Source organism: Scyliorhinus torazame, chromosome 6 (assembly GCF_047496885.1).
Source record: "Scyliorhinus torazame isolate Kashiwa2021f chromosome 6, sScyTor2.1, whole genome shotgun sequence".
Classification (NCBI taxonomy): Eukaryota; Metazoa; Chordata; class Chondrichthyes; order Carcharhiniformes; family Scyliorhinidae; genus Scyliorhinus; species Scyliorhinus torazame.
In genome coordinates this window covers 20,680,286-20,705,127 of record NC_092712.1, presented here as the reverse complement: position 1 = coordinate 20,705,127, position 24,842 = coordinate 20,680,286, and the positions used below count along the sequence as shown (strand labels likewise).

The 24,842-nt window shown below is 51.7% G+C and overlaps 1 protein-coding gene across 1 annotated transcript in view; it reads left to right on the top strand.

The window, feature by feature from the left end:
• The window catches only part of LOC140425674 (uncharacterized), a 456,765-nt gene that overhangs the window by 216,479 nt on the left and 215,444 nt on the right, over positions 1–24,842 (top strand). Inside the window, exons 19-20 of the mRNA XM_072510172.1 lie at positions 12,741–12,860; positions 18,106–18,123. Of these exons, the coding sequence (XP_072366273.1) occupies positions 12,741–12,860; positions 18,106–18,123 (138 nt within the window). The remainder of the gene's footprint in view (positions 1–12,740; positions 12,861–18,105; positions 18,124–24,842) is intronic.

Here is a 24,842-nt window from a genome sequence, read left to right as displayed (position 1 = left end):
CCCCGGTTCGATTCCGGCTTGGGTCACTGTCTGTGCGGAGTCTGCACATCCTCCCCGTGTGTGCGTGGGTTTCCTCCGGGTGCTCCACTTTCCTCCCACAGTCCAAAAATGCGCAAGTTAGGTGGATTGGCCATGCTAAATTGCCCCTTAGTGTCTAGGGCTGTGCAGGTTAGGCGGATTGATCATGATCAATGCACAGAGTTGTGAGACTCGAGTGGGGACAGTAGACCTATGTAGAGTGCTCTTTCGGAGGGTTGGTTCAAACTCGATGGGCCAAATGGCCTCCTTCTGCGCTGTCGGGGTTCTCTATGGAATTGACTATATTCACCCATGTTTTCCTGATTTTCATTCTCATCTACATCAACACCAGATTGATACATTTTAGCAAATTGTGCCCAGTTTATTTATATGTCTCATGGATCTACTCATAGTTTTTTGTCACCACTTTTGAATTTCTTTGAATTCACCCATCATCGCCTAAGACAATTATTTTATTTCTGAAAAAAAGAGACACGCAGTTGAAACTTTTCACCTTGCACTCATCAGGACAGATGTAAGACTGTCAAATTTCAAAGGGAGCAAAACTTTATACTGCACGAGAAAAGTTATAATGCGCTCCATCCAGCAGGGTGGCATGGGGTTGGCACTGCTACTTCATAGTGGCAGGGACCACGGTTCAAATCCAGCCTTGGGTGACTATGTAGAGTTTGCACATTCTCCCCATGTCTGTTTTTCCATAGATTCCATCGAATTTACATTGCGAAAGGAGGCCATTCAGCCCATCGAGTCTGCACGGCCCTTGGAAAGAGCTCCCTATTTAACCCCACACTTCTACTCTATCACTGTAACCCAGTAACCCCACCTAACTTTTCTTTGAACACTAAGGGCAATTTATCATGGCCAATCCACCTAACCTGCACATCTTTGGACTGTGGGAGGAAACCGGAGCACCCGGAGGAAACCCACGCAGACACGGGGAGGACGTGCAGACTCCGCACGGTCAGTGACCCAAGCCGGGGATCGAACCTGGGACCCTGGAGCTGTGAAGCCACTGTGCTGGCCACTGTGCTCCCGTGCTGTTTTGGTTTCCTCCGGGTGCTCCAGTTTCTTCCCACTTTCCAAACATGCGCAGGTTAGGTGGATTGGCCATGATCAAGGGTTACAGGGTTGGGGGGTGTGAGTAGGTCGAGATTGAATGCTCTTTCAGAGGGTCGGTGCAGATTAACTGGGCCGAATGGCTTCATTGCGCACGGTCGGGCATCTAGGCTCCTGTACTGAAATCCATCTTTGAAATGAAACAATCAAATGAGCTGCATTTCCACAATGTCCAATGGATTTGTTACTATTGCCGACCTTCATTGATTGATATGCGCATGGGATTCCTAAAGCACCTCCCACCACAGAATTGGCCTTATCTGCTAGCTGGTCAATAGGGCCCAGGGTGCATCAATGGGGCCAGGGTTTGTCCTGTTGACAGAAAGCAGGACAAAAGCAACCCAGCAATGAGCAGACCGTTAACCCACTGTGATCATCAGCAAAGTGATGGAAGGGGTCACCAATGGTGCTGTCAAGCGACTTGCTTATCAATAACCTGCTCACTGAAGCTGAGCTAGGTTCAGCCCGGCCTACTCAGCTCATCGCCTGCTTGCAGCCTTTCTCAAATATGGACCAAAGAGCTGAGCTCGAGAGGCTGACTGCCTGTGATATCTAAGCACCATTTGACCAAGTGTGGTAGCCTTTGTCCCCACAATCTCCTGCCACAGACTTACTCTTATGGCCACAGTATTTATATGGCTAGTGCAGTTCAGTGCTTGGTCAATGGTAACCCCCAGGATGATGACAGTGGGAGATCCAGGGATGGTAGTGCCATTGAATGTCAACAGTTGATGGTTAGATTCTGTCTTGTTGGAGATGGTCATTGCCTGACGCTTGTGTGGCATGAATAATACTTGCCACTTGTCAGTGTCAGCATTCTGCCAAAAACCTTTGTCCGTTACCATGTTTCATTTTTAATTGCTGTCCTGTTGACTGCCTTTCATCTACAGTCTTCTTGCTAGCTGCTGCAACATTAGGATTTCTGCATCCGCTACAGACTTTAGGCAAACCAAAACCCCCCTGGTCTAATGGACTAGCCCAGGACTTCCCCTTTATGCTCTGTAGCAGAGACCATGATATCAATTTGTTAGACTTGGAAAGCAGCCAATCAGTGAGTCTGGAATTCTGAGGCTTCGCCCGTTCTCACTTGCGATTGGTGGAGCCACTCGGAACATCCCAGAAGAAAGGCGGGTGATACGAAAAGCTCCATTTTGTCCAGAGTTCTGTGAGAAGACACAGGCTAGAAGCAGCTGGATGGCACTCTCTATTTTCTCTCTGCCAGGCGATTTAAAACACCCCTAGCCAGGCCTGTGAAGGCAACTCTTGGAGTGAAAGGCTATCAGCAGTCTCTCTCACAAAGTCTGCAATACCTCTGTAATCCTCTGTCTGAATGGCTGGAAAAGCCCAGCCTGAGAACTCTCTTCATGATGCAGCTGAGATCAGGCAGATTTCTCAGGTATAAATCTCCAGTAATATCTCAGGGAGGTGAAGGCTCCATCTGGTGGATATAGGACAGAATTGCAATGACTTGAATCTGCTGCGTAGGGCTCCATCTAGTGGTTGAAGGATAGAATCGCATCGCCCTGAATCGCCTGTAGAAATCAATTCCCCAGAGGGTTGCGTTCGGAGAAAACTAACACTTACATTTGGGTATTGACTGCTTCAGTACCTGAGGAGTCAAGCACTGTGCTGAACATTCTGCAGTCACCAGCGAGCATCTTCACTTCTGACCTTATGATGGAAGGGAGGCCATTGATGGAGCAGCTGAAGATATTTGGACCTCGGACACCACCCTGAGGAACTCCTGCAGTGATGTCCTGGACTTGAGATGATTGACCTCCAACCACCACACCCATCTTCCTTTGTGCCGGGTATGACTCCAATCAGCGGAGAGTTTTCCCCCGGATTTCCTTTGTCTCCGGTTTAGCTCGGGCTCTTTGATGCCACACTCGGTCAAATGCTGTCTTGACGTCAAGGGCAGTCACTCTCACCTCACCTCTGGCATTCAACTCTTTCGTCCATCTTTGAACCAAGGCTGTAATGAGGCCAGGAGCTGAGTGACCCTGACAGAGCCCAAACTGAGCGTCCGTGAGCAGGTTATTTCTCAGTTGAGTGTTGCCTGATAGGACTGTTGATGATCCCTTCCACCATTTTACTGATGATAGAGAGTAGACTGATAGGCAGTAATTGGATTGGTTGGATTTGTCCACCTGGGCAGTTTTTCACATTGCCGGGTAGATGCCAGTGTTGTAGCTGTACTGGGACAACATGGCTCGAGGTGCGGCCACGGAGGGGAAACAAGAAAAAGAAAGGTGCACTCACTCAATCGCAAGAAAACAACCAACAAAAACAAAAAAGAAGCAACGGACTGAAAAAGCAACCATCTCCTCACGCCTCCTCCACAGTTGAATGTCCTCCTTCTCCTGTCAGTCCATTGTCTCCTAAAAACCCCATCACCTCCTCTGCTGTTCCAAAATAATGTTCTAGGCTATCAAAAGTCACCCAGAGGCGAGCCGGGTCCAACGTCCCAAACTTCACTTAAAGAGGGCAGCCTTCACCTGATTAAACCCGGCTCTCCCCGTCGCCAGGCCCACGTCCGCATCCTGGTACACCCGAAGCTCACTCCCCTCCCAGGTGCATCTCCTCGTCTACCTCGCCCATCTCAGTGTCTTCCCCTTGTCCAGGGATCGGTGGGGACGCACCACCATTGTCCTCGGCAGCTCCATCGCCCTTCCTCGTCAGCGCCCTGTCAACCACCAGGGGCCGGTCGAAGTCCCCCACCCCCATCACCTTCTCCAACATCTTGGCTCCATACACGTCAGCATCCGCTCCCTCGGGGCCTTCAGGCAGCCCCATGATTCTTAGGTTCTGCCTCCTTTAACCGCTGCTCAGTCCACTGGGGCTGGTTTAGCTCAGTGGGCTAGACAGCTGGTTTGCGATGCAGAACAAGGGCAGCAGCGTGGGTTCAATTCCCGTACCAGCTGAGAATTCTGAATTCTCCCTCCGTGTACCCGAACAGGCGCCGGAGTGTGGCAACTAGGGGCTTTTCACAGTAACCTCATTGCAGTGTTAATGTAAGCCTACTTGTGACAATAAAAAGATTATTATTATTATTTAGTCTCCCACATCACACCTATCTCAGCCGCCACTGAGGCAAGCTGCTCCCCGTGCTCCCCCACCGCCTCCTCCACTGTCCGAATAGCCTGACCCTGCGACTCCAGCCTCTGCCCCATACGGTCAATTCAAGCTTCAATGGTCCCACCGCCTCAGTTAGGTCCTCCCAGGCCTCCCTCCTCTGTCGGCTAAACTTTTCATTTAAAAAGTCCACCAATTGTATCCGTCAACCATTGGTCAGACAAGGCAGACCCTTCACCCTCCGCCATCTTGACCTGTGGTACACAAAGATTCTCCTGCTCCACCCTCTTCTCAACTCACTTCTGGTCCGTGGATCCATCCACCAGCTACACGAGCGGCATTAATTTTTCTCTGCTCACCCCGACACCTTTTTTCCACAAAACATTCACCCGACAAACGGGGAAAAGGGTCCAAAAAAAACAGACTTGGGCGGGAGCTGCCAAACGCGCAACCACTCACACCATGGCCACCACCGGAAGTCAAAGCTGTTTTTGAGTCTGTTCGTGCGTGTTCTCAGACTTTTGTATCTCCCGCCCGATGGAAGAGGTAGAAAGAGAGAATAACGAGACTTCCGGTTGCGGCGATGACCAGCTAAGCCGCACGTTTCGGCGGCTCCAGCTCGAACGGACCTTCGGGCTCTTTTAAGAGCCCCAACGGGAATTTTTTTTCCGACGAAACCCGGTGTGGGGTGATGCAACAGGGAGTCCCCCCCCCCCCAGTGGGAAAGAAAAATATCGGCGGCGACGGCCAGATCTCGGAGAATCCTCGAGGGCAGTGGCAGAGGAAAGAAAGGAACAAGATGGCGTCGGAGGGAGCCCAGGCGACATGGGAACCGGACCAGGATGAATTTTTAAGACTGTGTGCGGAGCTGCTAAAAAAGGAGGTGCTGGCCCCGATGCTACAGGCAATCGAGGGGCTTAAAGAGACACAAAAGGCCCAGGAGATGGAGCTCCGCGTGGTGGAGCAGAAGGTAACGGACAATGAGGACGAGATCCTGGGACTAGCGGTCAAAATGCAGACGCACGAGGCGCTCCATAAGAAGTGCATCGAAAGAATTGAAGTCCTGGAAAATAGATCAAGGAGAAAGAACCTCCGGATCCTGGGTCTCCCCGAGGGAGTGGATGGAGCTGACGGCGGGGCTTACGCGAACACGATGCTACCCTCGCTCATGGGAGCTGAGGCCCCCTCGGGCCCCTTGGAGGTGGAAGGGGCCCACCGGGTCCCTGCGAGGAGACCAAAGGCTGGAGAACCACCTAGGGCGATGGTCGTGCGATTTCACCGCTTCAATGACAGAGAGGTGGTTCTGAGATGGGCCAAGAAGGTACGAAGTAGCAGATGGGAGAATGCGGTGATACGTGTATCAGGATTGGAGTGCGGAGGTGGCGAGAAGGAGGGCGAGTTTCAATCGAGCCAAGGAGGTACTGCACAAGAAGAAAGTGAAGTTCAGGATGTTGCAGCCGGCGCGATTGTGGGTCACGCACCAGGATAGACATTACTATTTTGAAACGTCGGAAGAAGCATGGACCTTCATTCAAAAAGAGAAACTGGGCCAGAACTGAGGGACTGATGTTGGAGGGGAAATGACAATGCTGATGGATAGAGGTGTAAGTTGGGGAGGGGAGGACACTGAGAAATGTGGGTGCCAGTGGGGGGGGAAGAAGAGACACAGGCGGGGGATGGGGAATGGGAACGGGGCGGTAGGGGGAGCTGCGCCATGGGGGGGCGGGATGGTTCTAGAAAGCACGGGGTTTCTTTTTCTTTTTCCGCGCCAGAGAGATGATGGCGGGAAGATAGGCGCAAGGAGGATGGGAGTTCCTCACACGGGGGGGGGGTCAAGGAGAGAGCGGGAGAAGCCGGGGTCAGTTGAAGTCAGCTGACTTTCGGAAGCAATATGGGGGGAGTAACCATGCTAGATGGGGATCTAGCGGGGGAGGGGAGGGGGGGACAACTGGGTTGCTGCTGCTGAGATCGAAAGGGAGCTGGTACGAGAAAAGGTGGTCGGGGCAGGAATGCGCCGCCTGGGGGATGGGTGGGTGCGCGGGACCGGGACGTGGGACTGATCCAGAGACGGTGATGGCTAGTCGACAGGGGAGGGGGGCGGGCAGCCCCCCAGTCCGGCTGATCACGTGGAACGTGAGAGGCCTAAATGGGCCGATTAAGAGGGCCCGAGTATTCGCGCACTTAAAGGGACTGAAGGCAGACGTGGCCATGCTTCAAGAGACGCATCTGAAGGTGGCGGACCAGGTTAGGTTAAGGAAAGGATGGGTGGGACAGGTGTTCCACTCAGGGCTGGACGCAAAGAATAGAGGGGTGGCCATATTGGTGGGAAAACGGGTGTCGTTCGAGGCTGGGAACATTGTAGCGGACAGCGGGGGCAGATTTGTGATGGTGAGTGGCAGACTGCAGGGAATGGAGGTCGTGCTGGTCAACGTATATGCCTCGAACTGGGATGATGTGGGATTTATGAAGCGGATGCTGGGACGCATCCCGGACCTGGAGGTAGGAAACCTGGTAATGGGGGGGGACTTCAACACCGTGCTAGACCCAGGGTTAGATAGATCTAGATCCAGGACCGGAAGGAGGCCGGCAGCGGCCAAGGTGCTTAGGGGGTTTATGGACCAAATGGGGGGAGTGGATCCGTGGAGATTTGCCAGGCCGCTGGCCAAAGAGTTCTCCTTTTTCTCCCATGTCCATAAGGTATACTCCCGGATAGATTTCTTCGTTTTGGGAAGGCCACTGATTTCGAGGGTGGAAGGAACGGAGTGCTTGGCCATAGCTGTTTCAGACCATGCCCCACATTGGGTGGATCTGGAACTAGGAGAGGAGAGGGAGCAGCGTCCACTCTGGCGACTGGATGTTGGGTTATTGGCGGATGAGGGAGTCTGCGGAAGAGTGCGGGGATGTATCGAAAGGTACCTGGAGGCCAACGATGATGGGGAGGTCCGAGTGGGGGTAGTATGGGAAGCGCTGAAGGCGGTGGTCAGGGGAGAGTTGATCTCCATCAGGGCTCACAAGGGGAAAACAGAGGCCAAAGAGAGGGAAAGATTACTGCGGGCGATTTTGAGTGTGGATAAAAAATATGCGGAGGCCCCGGACGAAGGACTATATAGGGAGAGGCGAAGACTCCAGACGGAGTTTGACCTGCTGACCACAGGGAAGGCAGAGACACAGTGGAGGAAGGCACAGGGGATGAGATATGAATGTAGGGAAAAGGCGAGTCGCCTGTTGGCCCACCAGCTTCGTAAGAGGACAGCGGCGAGGGAAATAGGGGGAGTTAGGGATGAAACGGGAACCACGGTGCGGAGAGCAGGGAAGGTAAATGAGGTGTTCAAGACCTTTTATGAGAGGTTATATAGGTCCCAACCCCCGGAGGGAAAAGAGTGGATGCCGCAGTTTCTGGACCAAATAAGGTTCCCGAGGGTGGACGAGCAGGAGGTGGCAGGCCTGGGGGCGCCAATTGGGGTGGACGAGGTGACCAAAGGGCTGGGGAACATGCAGGCAGGGAAGGCCCCGGGACCTGACGGGTTCCCGGTGGAATTTTACAGAAAATACGTGGACTTGTTGGCCCCGCTGCTGGTAAGAACCTTTAACGAGGCCAGAGAAGGGGGGACCCTACCCCCGACAATGTCGGAGGCGATGATATCACTAATCCTGAAGCGAGATAAAGACCCGCTGCAATGCGGGTCCTATAGGCCTATCTCACTGCTAAATGTGGACGCCAAGTTGTTGGCAAAAGTGCTGACAATGAGGATAGAGGATTGTGTCCCGGGGGTGGTGCACGAAGATCAGACAGGGTTCGTAAAGGGGAGACAATTGAATGTCAACGTGCGACGGCTATTGGGGGTGATAATGATGCCCCCAGCAGAGGGGGAGGCAGAGATAGTGGTGGCAATGGATGCAGCAAAGGCATTTGATAGGTTAGAGTGGGAGTATTTATGGGAGGTGCTGAGGAGGTTTGGGTTCGGGGAGGGGTTTGTCAGCTGGGTTAAACTTCTCTATGGGGCCCCAATGGCAAGTGTAGTCACAAATCGGCAAAGATCGGAGTATTTTCGACTACATAGGGGAACAAGACACGGGTACCCTCTGTCCCCATTACTGTTCGCGCTGGCAATTGAACCACTGGCCATAGCGCTGAGAGACTCCCGGAAATGGAGAGGGGTGATTAGAGGGGGTGAGGAACACCGAGTGTCACTCTACGCAGATGACCTACGGCTGTATGTAGCGGATCCAGTGGAGGGGATGACAGAGGTTATGCAGATATTGAGGGAGTTGGGAGATTTCTCGCGATATAGGCTTAACATGGGAAAGAGTGAGCTTTTCGTAATACACTCTGGGGAGCAGAGTAGAGGGATAGATGTCCTGCCGCTAATGAGAGTGGAAAGAAACTTCCGATACCTGGGGAGTCAGATAGCCAGGAGCTGGGGAACCTTACACAGACTCAATCTGACTGGGCTGATGGAGCAACTGGAAGAGGATTCAAAAGGTGGGATATGCAGCCGCTGTCACTGGTGGGCAGAGTGCAGGCGATTAAGATGATGGTCCTCCCGAGGTTCTTATTTGTGTTTCAATGTCTCCCTATATTGATCACTAAGGCCTTTTTCAAGAAAATAGATAGGAGCATCATGAGCTTTGTGTGGGCAGGGAAGGCCCCGAGGGTAAGGAGGGGGTTCCTGCAACGTAGCAGGGACAGAGGGGGACTGGCGTTGCCGAATTTGGGCGACTATTACTGGGCCGCCAATGTGGCGATGATCCGTAAGTGGATGATAGAGGGAGAGGGGACATCGTGGAAAAGTCTGGAGAGGGCGTCCTGTAAAGGAACGAGCTTAAAGACGCTGGTGACGGCGCCACTACCGCTCTCCCCGAAAAGGTTTACCACGAACCCAGTGGTGGCGGCAACACTAAGTATCTTGGGGCAATGGAGGCGACAGAGGGGTGTGTTGGGAGCCTCAGTGTGGTCCCCGATCAGGAACAACCATAGGTTTGCCCCAGGGAGGTTGGACGGAGGGTTCCAGAGTTGGCACCGGGCAGGAATCTGGAGAGTGGGAGACTTATTTATAGATGGGACGTTTGCGAGCTTGGGAGCGCTAGAGGAAAAGTACGAGCTGCCTCCGGGGAACATCTTTAGGTATATGCAGGTGAGGGCGTTCACGAGACAACAGGTGAGGGAATTTCCGCTGCTCCCGACACAGGGGATCCAGGATAGGGTGCTTTCGGGGGTGTGGGTCGGGGAGGGCAAAGTGTCCGAAATATACCGGGAGATGAGAGCAGAGGGGGGGGAGCTGGTAGAAGAACTGGAGGGAAAATGGGAAGAAGAGCTCGGGGAGGAGACGAGGAGGGTTTGTGGGCTGATGCCCTAAGTAGGATAAATTCCTCTTCCTCGTGTGCCAGGCTTAGCCTGGTCCAATTTAAGATGCTACATAGAGCACACATAACGGGAGCGAGGTTGAGCAGGTTCTTCGGAGTGGAGGACAGGTGCGGGGGGTGCGGGGGAAGCCCGGCGAACCACACACATATGTTTTGGTCGTGTCCGGCACTGGAGGGGTATTGGAGGGGAGTGACGGGAGTGATCTCGAAGGTGGTGAAGGTCCGGGTCAAGCCAAGCTGGGGGTTAGCTATATTTGGGGTAGCGGATGAGCCGGGAGTGCAGGAGGCGAAAGAGGCCGATATTGTGGCCTTTGCGTCCCTAGTAGCCCGGCGAAGGATTTTACTCATGTGGAAGGAAGCGAAACCCCCCGGCGTGGAGGCCTGGATAAACGATATGGCAGGGTTCATAAAACTGGAGCGGATGAAGTTTGCGCTGAGAGGATCGGCTCAGGGGTTCACCAGGCGGTGGCAACCATTCCTCGACTATCTAACGGAACATTAGGGGGAAAGTAGATAGCCAGCAGCAGCAGCCCAGAGGGGGGGCCGGGGGGGGGGCGGTAAATTGATTTTGTTCTAGATGGGGTGAGGGGGCGGGGGGAGCACTATCTCGTGTTATTTTGTGAGTTCACTATTTTATTTAAACAATGTTATATATCAGTTATCATGGTACCGTTTTTGTTGATTTGTAAGGGGGACAAATTGTGTTTGAAAACTTTAATAAAATATATTTTTTTTAAAAAAGAAAGAGAGAATAACCGAGTGGGAGGGGTCTTTGATTATGCTGTCTGCTTTCCCCAGGCAGCCGGAGGGGTAGACAGAGTCAATGGGTAGGAGGCGGGTTTGCGTGATGGACTGGGCGGTGTTCACGACTCTCTGAAGTTTCTTGCGGTCCTGGGCCGAGCAGTTGCCATACCAGGCTGTGATGCAGCCAGATAGGATGCTTTCTATGGTGCATCTGTAAAAGTTGGTAAGAGTAAATGTGGACATGCCGAATTCCTTAGTTTCCTGAGGATGTATAAGTGCTGTTGTGCTTTCTTGGTGGTAGCGTCGACATGGGTGGACCAGGACAGATTGTTGGTGATATACACACCTCGGAATTTGAAGCGGTCAGCCATCTCCACCTCAGCCCCGCTGATGCTGACGGGTGTGTACAGTACTTTGCTTCCCGAAGACAATGACCAGCTCTTCAGGTTTGCTGACATTGAGGGAGAGATTGTTGTCGCTGCACCACTCCACTAGGTTCTCTATCTCCCTCCTGTATTCTGACTCGACGGTTATTCGAGATCTGACCCACTATGGTCGCGTCATCAGCAAACCTGTAGATGGAGTTGGAACCAAATTTTACCATGCAGTCATGTGTATATAGGGAGTATAGTAGGGGGCTAAGTACGCAGCCTGGTATTGAGGACCATTGTGGAGGAGACTTTGGAGGGAGCATCCCTGAGTGGGTTTTCCACATTGCCGGGTAGATGCTCGTGTTGTACTTGCCCTGGAACAGCTTAGCTAAAGTGCACCTGGTTCTGGAGCACATGTCTTCAGTCACTTTATATTGTGTGGAGAAGTTCCAATTGGCTGAGGATATCTGTGATACTGGCAACTTCAGGAGGAGACTAAGACGGATCATCCACTCGACACCTCTGGCTGCAGGCTTCATTCAGAAGGACAATTAAGGATGGGAAATAAATGTTAGTCCAGCCATTGATTCCCACATCCCATGAATGAATCAATTGAAAAAAAGTTATCCTGCAGGTAATGGCTATCCCGATTAGATCATCGATTACTCTGCATTAGGCCCAATGTCTTCACTCCACCTCAATCACACAGGGACAGTAAAATGCTGAACAAAAATACTGGGCAACGGGTGAAAGTTGCCATTTCGTCCTGTCATTACAACATGAACCTGTGGGTGTACCTACACCGCAGGGACTGCTTGCAGTTCAAGAAGGCAGCTCACCACCACCATCTGAAGGGCGGCACAGTGGTTAGCACTGCTGCTTCACAGTGCCAGGGCCCGGGGTTCAATTCTGGCCTCAGGTTACTGTCTGTGTGGCGTTTGCACTTTCTCCCCCCCGCGCCTGCGTGGGTTTCCTCCGGGTGCTCCGGTTTCCTCCCGCAGTCCAAAGATGGCAGGTTAGGTGAATTCATTCTTATTTTTAGCATGTTTGCCATTATCCCTCTTTTATGAGGCCGGATGTTGCGAAACCCCTTTCCGGCATTTATTGTTTGTGTAAAATAAACGAAGCATCTTTTACGTTATCTCAAATTTGCTGTGGGTGTGCGTGTGTGTATGTGTGCGTGTTTGTGTGTGTGTATGTGTGCGTGTATGCGTGTGTGCATGTATGTGTGTGTGCGTGTTTGTGTGCATGTTTGTGTGTGTGTGTGTATGTCTGTGTGCGTGTATGTGTGTGCGTGTATGTGTGTGCGCATGTATGTGCGTGTGCGTGTGTGTGCGTGTATGTGTGCATGTTTGTGTGTGCGTGTGTGTATGTCTGTGTGCGTGTATGTGTGTGTGCATGTATGTGTGTGTGCGTGTATGTGTGTGCGTGTATGTGTGTGTGTATGGGAGGGTGGTTAATGCAGGATTGGACCACTCCAAAGCTGAAGGAAAATACACCACCAGAATAAATGGGAAATGGAAAAAGAAAAACACCTTTGTGTTTTCAGGCGGTTTGTGGGAGGGGAAATCAGGGAGGTTTAAATTACCCCTCCACCTGTCCCAAACAATATATTTAGGATGTTCAGAATTTAAAAACTCAATCAATATAATACCCAGGATTTCACCATAGCCACGGCGAACACTGTTTTCACTATTTAATAGCTTAGTTTCCCTCAATAATTGCAAATTAATTTGGATCAGTATATTCGAACGACACAAAAGCAGAAATGCTGGAAGCACTCAGCAGGTCAGGCAGCAACTGTGGAAAGAAGTAGGCCGGTGACACTTCACCAGAACTATCTTCGAACTAAACATTATTCACACTGAATGGAATTATCAATGTTACACCTGCTGCAAAAATATAATAACTTATATCATCTTTCTATCTGCAGTAAGAGTATTTCTGAGAGGCAGCGTTACTAATGCGTCAACCTCTTACAGGGATCACCGCTGCTGCATTGTCCATTGATTCTTTGTATTCTGTTCTTAGCGGGAGGTCAGCGGAGGAGGCGTCGAAGTAGCATCGGTAACGCAGGCGCGGGTAGCAGAGTGTGCAGAGCAAGAAGACTTTCACATCCAGGAAACGCAGCTCTACAACAATACAGAGGAGGTGAGACCACTTGTTTTTGAAAATGTAGAATTGAACGACCAGCAGCCAGGCACACTGGGGCCATCTGCCCAGGTACCCTGGGAACTTCTGGCTGACCCAAGTCCCCAGTTCCTGTGACCCCCATCACCTCTGGTTGCACAGGCTGAGGAGGATGCACCTCCCCACAGCAGGAACCGACATGGAGTCACATACATTTCACACCTTTTCTTTATGCTGGTTTACCACAGTGGGCTAAATAGCTGGCTTGTAATGCAGAACAAGGCAGCAGCACGGTTCAATTCCCGTACCAGCCTCCCCGAACAGGCACCGGAATGTGGCGACGAGGGCCTTTTCACAGTAACTTCATTGAAGCCTACTTGTGACAGTAAACGATTATTACCATGCATCCCTTTTATGATGAACAGGGTTGCTATAAATCAGGTGTGGCACCATGGTCGCGTCATCACTTACCACAGATGTGGCTTTCACGGCCTTTTTATGGTGTGCACCTGTTACAGGGCTGCCATTTTTAGTGCAGAGTGTTCTTATCAGCCTGTCTCCTATGTAATGGTTTTGCTGGCAAGTGTTGAGGCATCTGAGCATGTGCAAGCTTTGGGCAGGCTTTTGCAATCTGCAAGACAGTGTTCTGTGATCAAGGCCTGTTTTACTACTGCTCCTGTTTTCATAGTTATTACTGTTCTACTAAGTTACTGTTATTGTTGAACTTTGTTATTTTTTTGTAGAAAGAAATTCCTTTTCTTAAGCAACACAGTCGACTACCTTCTTTGTGGTCTCAAATTACCACAGCTTCCATATCGCCACAGTGTGTGTAACATAATGTATATTGTAAGGAATACCAGGGGTTAACAATGTGATGTTACTACTTCTCACCACCAGATGGAGATAAGGAGTAGTCATATAAATATCACGTGACTGCTGGAATTCTGGGAGAAGGTGTTTAGGTGTAGGAGAGAGTAGTTGCTTAGTGTAGAATTCTGTAATTAGAGATATCACAGTTTAATTTATCAACTTATACCTTGTGACTTATTTGAATCTTCAATTTAAATAGTGTAAATAAATCAGCTTTGTTCAGTTACTTAGGTTGATGTTCTTTGTTCACACGACATTCTGAAGACATCCTGATAGACACAACAGAGAACGTCACAGTGTGTGGTCCTTTTGCAGAAGCATTGACCTTAATGCTGACCTTAATGGAGGGTCAGATCATGTTTATTCTTGGCTGTGTAAGATTGAGGCAGGTCTTCTCCAATCTTGTCTGCAGTATTGAAAGGTGAAGGTGTCACGTTCAAGCAGAGAAGGATCATAAATTGCACTACTTCGTCTCTTTTTCATGCGAGGGCCCGTTCTCTAGCGCTCTTGTGCACTCTTTTCTGCCAATCATGTTTCTGACTTTCCGGATGTATGTCCACTGAACTCACTGATATGTAGGAACACCTTGCCACCTGAAGGTGCCAAACCTCTGCCCCATTATTGCCCTGGCACTCAATGCAACAGGTTTGAGCATTTACCAATCTACACTTGCCTCTACTGTGGCCGCAAAGGTTCTTGTCACAATGCTGGGATGCAGCACTGTCCGTCCCATCACCTCAACACTCGGCAAGGTTGAGCGATGCGAATTGCTAATGGTGATTTCTGGCGGTCAATAGAGCATTTGAGCATGGTCTGGAAGTGTACATTGCAGCTTCAGACAATGTGGAATGGAGCAATGACATACGATTGAGGATGTACTGAAGTGTGCACTTTATTACGGGTGATTCATGATCTTGAAGGCTTTGTGATGTCTGAGCATTTTGGAGTTTGCTTGCATAATAAGGTGAGGATAAATGCAGGCCAGCATCTGTAACTGAGAGTGCCAGATGTTAGAAGCGTTTGAGAAAAATGTGGCACAGAGGATCACGTCATCTCTGACTAGAGCACCCCTGTGGGCATCCTTGGCCCCATCAGTTTCACCATTGAGGTTTCACCGTGCATTGTCCTGTTGCTGGAGATGGATCTCCTTGAAGAGCTGTCAACTGAAGGCTACAAACCCACTGAGGATAATGGAACAACTCCACGTTAGGAAAGACTTAATGTTCCTCAATCTTAAGTTAGAACTTGGGCTTTAATTGGTTAATAGACCACGCTTATTGTTTGATAGGTTGTACACATATTACATATATATGTATGTGTATAGAATGGGGATATAAGTGGCACTGAGGAGTTGGGTGAGAGGTGATTGTCGAACACAATAAAACTGGAGTTGTAGACGTCAAGACTTGCTTTCTAGTTCTTATTCCAAAGATCAACACTCCTGGCTCCTTTAGGCTGCCACTGTAACTGGAGAGATGGTCAAAGAGGTAGCACCTTCTGAGGTCTAATGCTGGGATTCCTCCAGTAGAAACTCCTCTCAAAAAGGACAATGTTCCCAAAGCCTCAGCACCCTTCAAAGTCAGGACAATGTCAGCCTGGTGTGTCACTGTCCACAGTCAGAGTCGCGAGCATGGTTGAAATGAGAAGAATAGCAATTCCAGTGTTCAGATTGGTCCATAAGGGAAGGCAGTTGTTCAAGCGGGTCCTCCTTGCAGCTTGTCATTGTCCTCATGGAATCTCGAAGTTATGAGGGACTCACACGCATGCCTGCATCGCCTGGTCCATGCTATGGCTTTTCCCTGACAGCCTTAGCTCCCTCAAACTCAAACCCTCATACCCATCAATGTCTTCCTCATTGGACATGATGTGCAGCTCCTCCCTCTTGGTATCCGGCAAGTCCTCTCCCTTTGCAACAGCACTTGGTGCAGTAATCTGCCTGCTGAGGACTTTACTGGAATTCTCCCCAAGAACTGACTGGGGCATCGGAATTACATCTTTAAGAAGCTTATGGTGTGCCTCAATATTCAGGTGTGGCATAAGCATGGTTGCAGCTTCTCCCTGAAAGATTTTTGGCTGCATGATAGGTTTCTTATGGCCATACATCGAGTAAGTGGTAAGATGTCCTATTTATGGGTTGCTGTATCAGTTCCCATGGAGCTTTGGTAGCCACATGAGTACAGTCAATGTCACCCTGCACCTGTGGGAATCCGGAAATCTCAGCAAAGTCTACTGTTCTGGCGTCCTGACTATCTTGATCACTGTCGAAGTTGATGTAATTGTGTGCCCTGAAATGAAACGAATGAAAATCGCTTATTGTCACATGTAGGCTTCAAACGAAGTTACTGTGAAAAGCCCCGAGTCGCCACATTCCGGCGCCTGTTCGGGGAGGCTGGTACGGGAATTGAACCGTGCTGCTGGCCTGCCTTGGTCTGCTTTAAAAGCCAGCTATTTAGCCCAGTGTGCTAAACCAGCCTTGGCAGAAATGGCATCTGTTCCCATCTATGCATAGACGCTTGAGAGACCTCCAGAGGTTACCAAGAAAGTCCTGGAAGGAGCCCCTGGTGTAGAAGCTCAATGTGGCCACTACTTTCAGAGTCACTGACGATGGATACACTCAATGTCCCACTGGAAATGTTGATCATTGGAAAGGACCTCCATGCATTACATGTATAAGGGAAGTTAAGGGTGCTCTTTACAATAAGACACATCAGTAAAATGAATGGATGAAGCCAGCCAGGCTGCTGGCTGTGATTTGCAGTGACCTCTGGGTTCTCTTGAGTGTGGGCTGCCATAGATTACACACATAGCAATTTGAGAGCTCCTTGGTAGCAGCTACTGATCTTCATAACCAGGAAGAGTGTTTGCATCATTTGTGGTCTGCTGTGCACAGCACAACCTGGCACTTTAAAGGGGAGATCATTTGCCAGATGGAGACTTAGAAGAAGAAGTGATTTCCTTGGACGAGGAGGCTGAAACCCGAAGACAGGAGATATTCCACATGGACTGCAGCGGTTCAAGAGGGCAGCTCACCACCACCACCTTCTGAAGGGCAATTAGGGATGGGCAATAAATGCTGGCCTAGCTACGCCCACAACCTGCAAATGAATAAAAAAGAATGTGAGGCACCCCGCCTCTACCTCCCTCCCAGGCTAATTTTCTGACAAAGTTTCAAAAATTATGGCGGGAAAAGCATGTAGTGGGGTCCAAAAAGTGTCGAAATGCTACCTTTAGTCCGAGATGGTAAAATCCCACCCACTGTTTTGGCTGGAATCCCTGATCCCTGCCAGGGCCACCATTGGTCGCTACTTCTCCACATGCCAAATGCAAATGGCGAAAAGGTTTCGAGCTCAGATTCATGGATAATCTCCCTTCCATTCACTTCAGCCAGAGCTGCTTCCCAGGGTGAATGGGAATCATTTGGCCCCAAGTACTGAGGCACGATCGATTGGACAAAGACTAGAGCTGGATACAACTGAGGCTTTATTGCTCTAAGATGTGTGGCCTCCCACAGCAGCTGGCGAAATGGCTGCTGAATGGAGGACATGCATATTTATACTCCGCCTACTGGGCGGAGCCAGCAGGCAGGGACTACCGGTGAACCGGCAGTACAGGTCCTACCTTACATCGCCTAATACAGGTGCAACAGTGGTTTACCACAAGTACTAGTGGTGACAGGCGCAGGTTCAATCCTTCAGGGAGACTGACACTCACATCAGTGAAACTGCAATGGAACAGAGCTCTCTCAATCCAATGTTGCTATTCCATCTCACACTACGCGAGTCCAATTCTACAAAGTGCTTCCTCTCCGGGGCACTGAATTCGGGAAGTTGGCAATTTTAGGAGCTTTAAAGATTCATCTCTTTCTGAACCGTTGTTCATTTAGCTTTTAACAGTTGAACAACTTTAACCTCAACTAGTTTTTTTTTCACAGAGTGAATGGTAAACAAACTGCCCGATCATTGGTAAATTAGGCTGTTGCTAATCGACGAAGAAGTCGCCTGCAGCTCAAACTAGTGTTTGTGGAAATCTCTTTTTGGCTTTCCAAGTTGGCATGGAATTTGGTCATTTAAAAGTTTGGTCAAATTATGTCAAAGCTGTTGGTTATTCCTGCACAGAGCTCAGTGACTGAGAGTCAGCAACGATGCTGAAAGGTTAAAGAGTTGGATTAGCTTGGTAAAAACAGCTGACTAAAATGTCAAGGAGTATTTTCTAATCCTCAACTGAGAAACAGATTTAAAACTTTCATAGAATCCAAAATTACTTCATATGCCATAGTTAAGCTAATCATTCAGCATTGCTATATTTATGTCTGTGGCAGCATTATATTCAGCTTGCCCAGTTAGATCTATTAGAGTGCAAACGTTCAATAATACATTTTCTTCTTCTCTTTTGACAGCACCTCTCAATGTTCCAGGTGGGCCATGTGATTGACAGTGTAAGTCAGCAATAATATTAATGTTGGACAGAAAGCATCAGACTGGGTTTAACGGAAGGGTTATGCTGCTTAACACGGTACCCAAGCATCGCAATGTGCAAGGTTTATTTCAGATCACAAGGGCATTTGTGTCCAGCAATACTTGAGCCCATCAACAAACTATAGGCAGTACAAGCCAGTGGGCCATCGTATTCTGCTTCCTGCCAAGTTGCCATCGCAGGCAAGGTTGGCAATTGTTGCCCAGTCCTCGGTGCCCTTAGTGCCCCGCATGACTTCTGAGGTTACTTCACAGAGCAGCCGAGAGTCAGTCTCATTGGTATGGGCCTAAAATCACAGATAGGAATATCAATTTATTCGTACGTTGTACCTTCAACGTACGAAAAGTCACAAAGCTACATATGTTCATCAGATACAGGAGCAGAATTAGGCCATTCGGCCCATTGAGTCTGCTCTGCCGTTCGATCATGGCTGATCTCATCCTGGCCTTAACTCCACCATCCTGCCCGTTCTCCGGAACCCTTCAACCCATTACCAATTACAAATCTGTCTAACTCCTTAAATTTACTCACTGTCCCAGCATCCACCGCATTCTGGGGGAGTGAATTCCATAGATTCACAACCCTTCGGGAGAAGTAGTTTCTCCTCAACTCAGTTTTAAATTTGCTACCTCTCATCCTGAGACTATGACCAATATGAATTATGGAATCATCGAATTATGCAGTAGTGTAGCAGAGAAGGAGGTTATTTATCCCATTAAGTCTTGTAGCGCACAAAGACTCACGAGAGACGAATAGAGATGAAGTCGATGAGGCTTTATTAAGCGTGACTTGTTCCCCACAGTTCAGCAACAGACTGGCCTGCGGGGGAGAACTCCTGGTTCTTATACTCCGCCTTCAGGGCGGAGCTAGAGATCAACAGCCAACCAGGACCCGGGATCTGTCAGCCAATGACATCACGGCTTCACAGTCCCACATGACCCCTAATGCATACTACCACATTCACCCCTTGTTAAAAATGAACCCGGCGGGGTGGTGCTTCGCATGGTGGTAGGGGTTTACAAGGCTGGTCCTGGGAGGAAAAAAACTTTTGCATGTCATCACAGTGCCCTACACTGGGCTATGTACAGGGTTTTTTTTTTGTTTTGAACTATTTACAGTCTTCGTAAGGGGGAAAAAGGGAAAAAAATTCTCGGTAAAGTCCACAACATTCTAGTGTTACACCGATGCCACAAGTCGGTCGGGCGGTCTGGTCATCCTTGTCGATCGCCTCAGCCCCGGTGGTGGTGGTGCTTGTTCCAGTGTTGTCGTCTCCGGGAGCTTTACGGTTTCTGCTTCAGCTTCACTTCTGGTCGGACATGGGAGGAGGACCGATCCTCCCGGGAAGGGGGCTGTCGCGGGGTACGCCGGTGGCAGGGAGGGGGTGATTGGTGTCGAGGGGGTGTGCGTGTTGCCGGCGGGCGCCAGATCTCGCAGGGAGACCGTGTCCTGTCGGCCGTCGGGGTACGCCACGTAGGCGTACTGTGGGTTCGCGTGGAGGAGGTGAACCCTCTCGACCAACGGGTCCGACTTGTGCGCCCGCACATGTTTCCGGAGCAACATGGGTCCTGGGGCCGCCAGCCAGGTCGGCAGCGACGTTCCAGAGGAGGACTTCCTGGGGAAGACAAGGAGGCGCTCATGAGGCGTTTGGTTAGTGGTGGTACACAGTAGCGACCGGATGGAGTGGAGGGCGTCCGGGGGGACCTCCTGCCACCGTGAAACTGGGAGATCCCTGGACCGTAGGGCCAGTAGGACGGTCTTCCAGACCGTGCCGTTCTCCCTCTCTACTTGCCCGTTCCCCCGGGGGTTGTAGCTGGTCGTCCTGCTCGAGGCTATACCCTTGCTGAGCAGGAACTGGCGCAGCTCGTCACTCATGAAGGAGGACCCCCTGTCGCTGTGGACGTATGCGGGGCAACCGAACAGTGTGAATATGGTGTTAAGGGCTTTAATGACTGTGGCCGCTGTCATGTCAGGGCAGGGGATGGCGAAGGGGAAACGGGAGTACTCGTCCACCACGTTCAGGAAGTATGTGTTGCGGTCGGTGGAGGGGAGGGGCCCTTTGAAATCCAGACTGAGGCGTTCAAAGGGACGGGAGGCCTTGATCAGGTGCGCACTATCCGGCCTAAAAAAATGCGGTTTGCACTCTGCGCAGATGTGGCAGTTCCTTGTGACTGTACAGACCTCATCTAAGGAGTATGGGAGGTTGCGGAACTTTATAAAATGGTAGAACCGAGTGACCCCCGGGTGGCAGAGGTCCTCGTGGAGGGTTTGGAAACGGTTAATTTGTGCGTTGGCACATGTGCCGCGGGATAGGGCATCGGACAGCTCGTTCAGCTTTCCGGGACGGTACAAGATCTCATAGTTGAAGGTGGAGAGCTCGATCCTCCACCTTAAGATCTTGTCATTTTTAATTTTGCCCCGCTGTGCATTATCGAACATGAAAGCTACTGACCGTTGGTCAGTGAGGAGAGTGAATCTCCTGCTGGCCAGGTAATGCCTCCAATGTCGCACAGCTTCCACTATGGCTTGGGCTTCCTTTTCCACTGAGGAGTGGCGGATTCCTGAGGCGTGGAGGGTTCGGGAGAAAAAGGCCACGAGTCTGCCCGCTTGGTTAAGGGTGGCCGCTAGAGCTACGTCGGAGGCGTCGCTCTCGACCTGGAAGGGGAGGGACTCGTCGATGGCGCGCATCGTGGCCTTTGCGATATCCGCTTTGATGCGGCTGAAGGCCTGGCAAGCCTCTGTCGACAGAGGGAAGGTCGTGGTCTGTATTAGGGGGCGGGCCTTGTCTGCGTACTGGGGGACCCACTGGGCGTAATATGAAAAGAACCCCAGGCAGCGTTTTAGGGCTTTTGAGCAGTGAGGGAGGGGAAATTCCATGAGGGGGCGCATACGTTCGGGGTCGGGGCCTATTATCCCATTGCGCACTACATATCCCAAGATGGCTAGCCGGTTTGTGCTACAAACGCACTTGTCCTCGTTGTATGTGAGGTTCAAGGCTTTAGCGGTCTGGAGGAATTTTTGGAGGTTGGCGTCGTGGTCCTGCTGATCGTGGCCGCAGATGGTTACGTTGTCGAGATACGGGAACGTGACCTGCAACCCGTGTTGATCAACAATTCGGTCCATCTCTCGTTGGAAGGCCGAGACCCCGTTTGTGACGCCAAATGGGACCCTTAGGAAGTGGTATAATCGCCCGTCTGCCTCGAAGGCTGTGTACTTGTGGTCACTTGGGCGGATGGGGAGCTGATGGTAGGCGGACTTGAGGTCCACGGTGGAGAAGACCTTATATTGGGCAATCCGATTGACCATGTCGGATATGCGGGGGAGAGGGTACGCATCTAGCTGTGTGTACCTGTTGATGGTCTGGCTATAGTCTATGACCATCCTTTGCTTCTCCCCTGTCTTTACTACTACCACCTGTGCTCTCCAGGGACTATTGCTGGCCTGGATTATGCCTTCCTTCAGTAGCCGCTGGACTTCGGACCGAATGAATGTCCGGTCCTGGGCGCTGTACCGTCTGCTCCTAGTGGCGACGGGTTTGCAATCCGGGGTGAGGTTTGCAAACAAGGATGGGGGCTCATCCTTGAGGGTTGCGAGGCCGCAGATAGTGAGTGGGGGTATTGGGCCGCCGAATTGGAAGGTTAGGCTCTGCAGATTGCACTGGAAGTCTAATCCCAGTAATGTGGGCGCGCAGAGTTGGGGAAGGACGTAGAGCCTGTAGTTTTTAAACTCCCTCCCTTGCACCGTTAGGGTCACTATGCAGAAGCCTTTGATCTGTACGGAGTGGGATCCTGCAGCTAGGGAAATCTTTTGCGCACTGGGACGGATGGTCAAAAAACAGCGTCTTACCGTGTCGGGGTGGATGAAGCTTTCTGTGCTCCCGGAGTCGACCAGGCATGGTGTCTCGTGCCCGTTGATCAGCACCGTTGTTGTCGTCATCTGGAGCGTCCGGGGCCGTGCTTGGTCCAGCGTCATTGAGGCCAGACGTGGTCGTAGTGCTTCAGCGTCTTCCTTGAACCCCGTGGAGCCGTCGATGCTGGGGTCCATTGTTGCCGTCCAAGATGGCGGCGGGGGTGAACAAAATGGCCGCCCCCATGCATCGCACATGGCTGGGGGGTCCCAAGCTGGCGGCGGGGGTGGACAAAATGGCCGCCCCCATGCGTCGCACAGGGCTGGGGTGTCCCAAGATGGCGGCGCCCCTCCCCTTGTGGTGGCCGGGACCCAAAATGGCGGCACCTGCGGGTCGCACATGGGGCGCTGGGGGGGTTGGGGAGCGTTAGAAACGCGCAGGACTCCTTCTTCTCCGGGGACAGCGGCGGCCCCCCCGGGACCGGCACACAGCCGCGAAATGGCCCTTTTTCCCGCAGCTCTTGCAAATCGCTGCGCGGGCCGGGCAGCGCTGCCGGGGGTGTTTCGGCTGGCCGCAGAAATAGCAGCAGGCCCCCCCGGGACGACTTGGCGTCTGAACCGCGCAAGCCTGTGGGGTGGGGGGGGGAGGGGGGTTTGTCGCAACGGGGGTCCACAGAGCCCAAGGGGCTGCCGCGCGGTCGGGGCCGTACGCGCGGGCGTTTCGCGCGGCTACATCTAGGGAGGCTGCAAGGGCCCGTGCCTCTGAGAGTCCTAGCGACTCTTTTTCTAAAAGTCTTTGGCGGATTTGGGGAGAGTTCATACCTGCCACAAAAGCATCGCGAATTAACATGTCCGTGTGTTCAATCGCGTTTACCGGCGGGCAGCTGCAGGCCCGTCCCAAAATTAGCAGCGCGGCGTAGAATTCGTCTAGCGATTCTCCGGGACTTTGCCGTCTCGTTGCGAGTTGGTAGCGTGCGTAGATCTGGTTCACTGGGCGAACATAGATGCTCTTTAGTGCTGCGAACGCCGTCTGGAAATCCTCTGCGTCTTCTATGAGAGGGAAAATTTCCGGGCTTACCCTCGAGTGCAGGACCTGTAGTTTCTGGTCTTCTGTGACCCGGCCGGGGGCCGTTCGGAGGTATGCTTCGAAACAAGTCTGCCAGTGTTTAAAAACTGCTGCTGAGTTCACTGCGTGGGGGCTGATCCTCAGGCATTCCGGGATGAACCTGAGCTCCATAGTCCTTTAAGCACGCTGAATAAATTGTAGCGCACAAAGACTCACGAGAGACGAATAGAGATGAAGTCGATGAGGCTTTATTAAGCGTGACTTGTTCCCCGCAGTTCAGCAACAGACTGGCCTGTCGGGGATAACTCCTGGTTCTTATACTCCGCCTTCAGGGCGGAGCTAGAGATCAACAGCCAACCAGGACCCGGGATCTGTCAGCCAATGACATCACGGCTTCACAGTCCCACATGACCCCTAATGCATACTACCACAAGTCTACACTAGCATTCGGAGAGCATTCCAGTTAATTCTGCTCCCCAGGTCCTTTCCCTTCAGGTTCAGCCTAGTCGGCTGACTCTATATCCAGTACTTCCCAAATCCATACACCTGATATTCCCCTTGTTCCTTTTACATTTGGTAAATCTGTGCCCTCTTGTTAATCAACGCCTGATTCACGGGAATCGGTTTCACCTTTGTCTTTTTAAACACTGTGGTTTGAAACATATCGAGCACTAGAATAATGGGGTTAGGGTAATAGGGAATGAATTAAGGGTCAATTCTCCGGCCTCGTTACACTCTGGCTCAAGCGAAACGAGGCCGGTGAATAGCGGGAGAGGCTGAAAACGCGAACCTCGCCAGACGCCAACAGTTTGTGATGCAACCGGTCCGCTCCCGTAGGCGAAATCGGGACTACGCCGTAGTGTGGGAAGAAACCAATTATCACCACTTAAGCCCTACTTCCAGACAACTCCTCATTCATCGGCCTCCCCAGCAGGTGGTCACACTGGCGCCGATTAGTACTCCTTTCTAAAAACGTGAACCTGGCGGAAGGGTTTCTGTGGGGAGCCGAGGAGGTGAGCAGCCACCTTTGCTCACAAGAAAAGAGCCCGGGGGCATTGGGCTTGCCACCCCAGTGCTCGGCGGGAGGTGGGGTACCCTCGGCTGGGGGGGAGAGACAGCCCCGGCTGGGATGGGCTGCCATGGAAGGGAGGGTGAGGCGCTGGGGGGGCAACCGGGGGGGAGGGGGGGCAACTGCTCGTGGCACCACCATGCCAACCCCTGGATCGTATTTACCCATTCCGTGGGACCACCACCAGCTTCAGGTGACGTTATGAGCAGGTGTCCGAGGTACAGGGCCTGGGGTCCGGTGAGGGGGGCCCGCTGCACCCTGGGGTATGTGGGCAGAGCGTTCCGGGTTGGGGGGGGGATCAATGGGGGAATGAAGGGCTGCGGGGTGGGCCCGGGCAGCAGGTTTCTCCGCCATCGCTGTCCAGGGGGTCATAGGTGCCACGCATGTCACCCTGGGCTCACCGGGCCATCTGGGGGTGCCCTATGGTAACCAAAAGGAGATCCACTCCCTCAACACACAGCTCGTGTGTGACCACCAGATGAAGATAATGCACATGTGTGCCTGCTTCCCGGGGGGGGGGTGCTTGACAGCTATATCCTGGGCAGTCGGTCATCCCTGCCCTCTTCTAGGAGCACCCCAGGATGGGCGGCTTGCTCTTGGGGTATAAGGGATACCCATTAAGGACCTGGCTAATGACGCCAGTATGGAGGCCGGTGACCGAAGCGGAGGCCCGGTACAATGA